The 4701-nt window shown below is 71.7% G+C and overlaps 1 protein-coding gene across 1 annotated transcript; it reads left to right on the forward strand.

Moving 5' to 3' along the window:
* The first annotated feature begins 409 nt into the window (after positions 1-409).
* On the forward strand, positions 410-4414 carry EN2 (engrailed homeobox 2). The gene is made up of 2 exons (XM_037516344.2): positions 410-971; positions 3711-4414. The coding sequence occupies exons 1-2, from the start codon at positions 410-412 to the stop codon at positions 4025-4027; spliced, it is 879 nt and encodes a 292-aa protein (XP_037372241.1). The 3' UTR covers positions 4028-4414.
* The last annotated feature ends 287 nt before the right edge of the window (positions 4415-4701 follow it).

The raw sequence follows: 4701 nt of genomic DNA on the forward strand, positions 1-4701 counted from the left end.
GCCGGCGGCGGCGGGCGCGCTGACCGCTCGCGCCCCGCACCCTCGAGGGCCGGCCGGGCGCGCAGGCGGCGGCGGGCGGGCGGCGGCGGCGACCCGGGCGGGCCCGGGCGGGCGCGAGCGCGGAGGGGCGCTGCCTGCATGCGCGCGGCGCCGGCCCCGGGCGGCCGCGGCGGCAGCGCCGGAGCCCGAGGCGGCCGCTCGCGCGGCGCAGCGCGCAGCCCCGGCGGCGCCCCCGGCCCCCGCGGGCCCGTAGCGGCCGTCTAGCCGGGCGGCTCGGGCGCTCCCGACCGGCCGCTCCGGACCCAGCCCTGGCGGCGGCCGCCGCGCGCGGCCTCGGGAGGCGCGGCGGGGCAGGGGCGCGGGCCGGCCGCGCGCGGGCCGAGGGCTGAGCGGGCGCGCGGGGCGCGGCATGGAGGGGCGGGAGCCCCCGCCCGGCGGGGCGGCGGCCGAGGGGCGGCTCAGCCCCGGCGGCGGCCCGGGGGACGCGGACACCGGCCGCCGGCGCGCGCTGCTGCGGCCCGCGGCCCCGCCCGCGCCGGGCGACCCCCCGCTCCCGCCCCGCGTCACCAACTTCTTCATCGACAACATCCTGCGGCCGGAGTTCGGGCGGCGCAAGGACGCGGGGCCGCGCGGGGCCGGCGCGGGGGGCCGAGGCGGCGCGGAGGGCGGCGCGGGCGGCGCGGAGCCGCCCCCGGGGCCCGGCCGCCAGCCCCGGCCGAGCGCGCCCTGCGCGGCGGGCCCGGCCGGCGGCGGCGACGCGCCCGGGGACGGCGAGGGCGGCGGCCCCGGCAAAGGCGGCGACCCCCGCGGCCCCCCGGACGGGGCGCTCAAGGCCCGCGGCGCGCGCGGCGGCGACCCCGCGGCGGGCTCGGACTCGGACAGCTCGCAGCCCGGCGCCGCCCTGGGCGCGCAGCCCATGCTCTGGCCGGCCTGGGTGTACTGCACGCGCTACTCGGACCGGCCTTCGTCAGGTGAGCGGGCGCGGGCGCGGGGCGCGGGCCCCCCACACAAAGACGCCGCGCGGCGACCCGGGCGCGCCGGGCCGGCCGGCCGGGCGGGGAGGGCGCGGGGCCGCGGCGGGGGCTGCGGACTTCCCGGGCCGCGGGCCGCGGGCCTCTCGGCGCGCGCTGCTGGGGCCTCCGCGCAGACCCGCGCCCGCCGCTCCCGGCCGGAGGCGAGCTGGGCAGGCGGGGCCGGGCGGAGGCGCGGGCGGGGGGGGGGGGGCGCGCCCAGCCCCTCCGGGCTCCTCCGGGCTCCCCCGCGCGCCCGCAGCCGGCCCGGCCCGCCCGGCGCCGGGTCCGGGAGCAGCGGGGGCGGCTGACAGCTCCCGGCCGGCCGGGCGCCGCGGAGGGCAGTGGGGCAGCGCGGCCTGCGCGCCCGGGGTCGCCTGCCCGGCGGCGGGGCCCGGCGCCCACCTCGCGCCCGCCCGCAGGAGCGCGGCCCGCCGGGGCCGGGGTTCCCGCGGCTGCTCCGGGTGGGACGAAGCGCGGCGGAGGCGCTCGGGCGGGAGCCCGCGGGCGGAGCCCCCGGGTGTTTCCTGGAACTGGGGCTTCTGCGCCCGTCCGCGCGCGTGTGGACTCGCCCGCCGCGCCACAGGCAGGTCCGAGCTGGGAACCGCCATTAGCAGCGAGCGGACTCCATGTGCCCCGCGCTGGCCGCCGAGGCCGGACGCCCGGCCCCGGGCGCAACTGTTCTCGGTCCTTTCCTCCGTCCCCGCGCGACGGCCGCCCCTGCAGGAGCGTGCGTGTCTGGCGAAACCCAAATTTCTCCAGCTAGATTTGAAATTTGCTCCATTGTTCTGCCTCCGCCTTTGTTAATATTTAATTAACATAGCGGCTCACAATGGGGCCAGCCTGGAGCCGCCGGCTTTGTGCGGGGGGCAGTCGGGCCGGCCCCAGACCCGCGAGCCGCCCGGCGGCCCCGCGCCCTCCTGGATGTTAAAAATTCCCGGGGAAGCGTGGGTCCCGCTCCGGCCGGGCTTGAGAAGGAGGCGGCCGGCGGCTCTCGCGCAGCGGCTTGGTTCTGCTTCCCGGGGCCCCGAGTGTCTTTGCAGTTTGAAAGAAAAATCAAGAAAGAAAGGGAGCTCAAAATTCTGATTTTAGGGAGGTTTTCTTTCATGCAATTGGTGCGTGTCTTTCTGAGGACCGTTTCGTGTGTGCCGTACCGGGGCGCAGGGCCTGGAGAGTTTGGGGGGCAGGGAGGGCCTGGGCAGAGAGGAGAGAATGGAGTCTGGGCGCCGTGGGGAGGGAGCAGAAGGCTGGGTCTGTGGGCGTCTGGAGGCCTCGCGGCGCCATCTCCTTACCTTCTAATGCCCCCCCCAGAGTTGGTGGCAGCGACCCAGGCCCGGTGCTTGCTCCGGAGGTTGCGGAGCAGGTGGCTGGGCAGTGGAGGGAGCTGTGCGGCCGGTGTGAGTCGGGTGTGCTCCCGAGCGGGGAGTGCTGGCCCAGGCCCTCAGAGCCCTTCTCTGGAGTTTGCCTCCGGAAAGCTCTGGGAGAGAGCACTGGGTGGGAGAAGGCTCTGGGCCGGCCTGGGGATGGTCCGGACCCTTTGCTCTCTCGCCTTCTACCTCCTGGGCTGGGGGTGCACCCCTGGGGCTGATCCTGCAGGATGCAGAGCCGGCTGGGGGGGCCAGAGGACCTGGGAGCTGGTATCTGGCCTTCCCGGGCTGCCGCTGTAGGCGACTGGAAAGAAGTTGGAACACGGGTGCGCCCCAAAGTTCATCCCCACACCACCCAGGCTAAAGACCCAGGCGAGCGGTCCGGACCTGGCCCCCCAGAGGCCTCGGTGCCTCCTCCCTCCTCCATACCCTGGGGAGGCTGAGCCCAACCCGACAGGGAGCATGGAGGCCTCGCTCCCCGTTCCTCCCCATTTGGCGCCCAGCCTGTGGCCAGTGCTGGAGCCTTACACCGGGAGGTTGTCTCCCACACTGACCTCAGGCAGGGCCAGGTGCTGGGAGGAGGCCGTGGGGGGGAAATTCGACCCTGGGTGGGGCGGGTGTACCTGGGGAGGCTCTGAAGAGGAGCTCTCGCCCCAGGCCTCCAGGGAGGTTGCCCCAGGCGGGAGCTGAGCGACAGGCAGCGGCAGTCAGCACTCACAGGAAGGGTCCCCTCCCCTCTCCTGGGAGACCCGGGCCCAAAGAGACCTGCCAGTGGCTCAGTGCTTCCCCCTCCCCCGCAGAGGCCAGTGCTCCCAGTCCTGCAAGTAACAATGAACTTGGACCCACAGGCTGGTTGGGGAAAGTCACCCTCTGGGCCCCTCCAGTTCTCAGGATCCACCTGCCCCAGGCTCCCCGGGCCTTGGTGCCCTGTGGGGTGTCCCCTGTGGGGGTCCTGCCAGACCCTCAGAGTATCTCTGCATCTCTGCCTTCCCTTCCCCCTCCAACCTCCCCTCCACCCCTCTCTCCAGTTGCCCCCAGCCTTATCCTGCGGCAGAACCCAGGGAGGGCTCTGGACACTGGGCTGAGTAGGTTTCCTTCCTTCGAGCCCTGGTCCGTGGTGGCCTCCGCACAGAGCCTGCCCTCTCCCACCCCCTCTCACCGTCCCCCGCTTTCCCTCTTGCACCCAAATCCCCTCTATGCGGGTCCCAGAGTCAGTGCAGCCCAGTGGCCTTGGGCAGGCACGTCCAGCCCCGCCCGTCAGAGGACCCCCTTTGGAGCCATGTGTGGCCAGAGCCCTGGTAACCCGTGTCCACTCTGTCCCCTGCCCCTCCAGGCCCCAGGTCTCGCAAACCAAAGAAGAAGAACCCGAACAAGGAGGACAAGCGTCCACGCACGGCCTTCACGGCGGAGCAGCTGCAGCGGCTCAAGGCCGAATTCCAGACCAACAGGTACCTGACGGAGCAGCGGCGCCAGAGCCTGGCCCAGGAGCTCAGCCTCAACGAGTCCCAGATCAAGATCTGGTTCCAGAACAAGCGGGCCAAGATCAAGAAGGCCACGGGCAGCAAGAACACGCTGGCCGTGCACCTGATGGCGCAGGGGCTGTACAACCACTCCACCACGGCCAAGGAGGGCAAGTCGGACAGCGAGTAGCGCCGGCCGTGCCTCGGCCCCCGGCCGGGCCACCCAGGACACCAGCACCCACCGCGGAGCAGCGCGCCGGCCACGGTTCTGCAATACTCTGTACATAATTCACAGGTGGTGTCAAATCCCCAATATCTGACGATAGAATATTTTTTGAGTTTTTTGTGTGAATGAGGTTATGCTAATTTTAAGATTTTTTTTTTTTTTTTTTTTTGCAAAGGGGGCTGCTTAGGGCTTCATCTTTTTTAATCCCCAATCTCCACGACGGGACATCGGACACTTTTTTTTTTTTTATTTCAAAAGAAGAAAAAATTTAAAACAACTTGCTGAAGTCCAAAGATTTTTATTGCTGCATTTCACACGACTGTGAACCGAATAAATAGCTCCTACTTGGTCTGTGAGTTCCGCCACTTTGTCCGTGTGGGTGTGGTGAGCGCCTCGCCGGGCAGCGCTGGGCCCGGCGGGGCCGCAGTGGTGGGACAGAGCCCTGCATCGCCCGCCCAGGCCTGCGGCTCTCCCTGCGCCTCGCCCTCCTCCGCCAGCCTCGGCGGCCTGTGCCTGGCAGGCCGGCGGCTTCCCTGCCACCCCAGCTGCTTCCCCCCGCGGCCCGAGGCCCTGCTTGGTGGGGTGACCCTTGTCCTTCCAGCCAGGCCCAGGGACTCTCCTGTGGCCCCTCCGAGGGC

This window comes from Talpa occidentalis, unplaced genomic scaffold (assembly GCF_014898055.3).
Source record: "Talpa occidentalis isolate TD23 unplaced genomic scaffold, MPIMG_talOcc4v2.1, whole genome shotgun sequence".
NCBI classification, from domain to species: Eukaryota; Metazoa; Chordata; class Mammalia; order Eulipotyphla; family Talpidae; genus Talpa; species Talpa occidentalis.

Bases quoted from the DNA above. Each gene is read 5' to 3' on its own strand.
- EN2 (XM_037516344.2), top strand. From the start codon at position 410: ATGGAGGGGCGGGAGCCCCCGCCCGGCGGGGCGGCGGCCGAGGGGCGG. The intron at 972-3,710 runs GTGAGCGGGCGC...CTGCCCCTCCAG, and splicing joins CTCGGACCGGCCTTCGTCAG to GCCCCAGGTCTCGCAAACCA.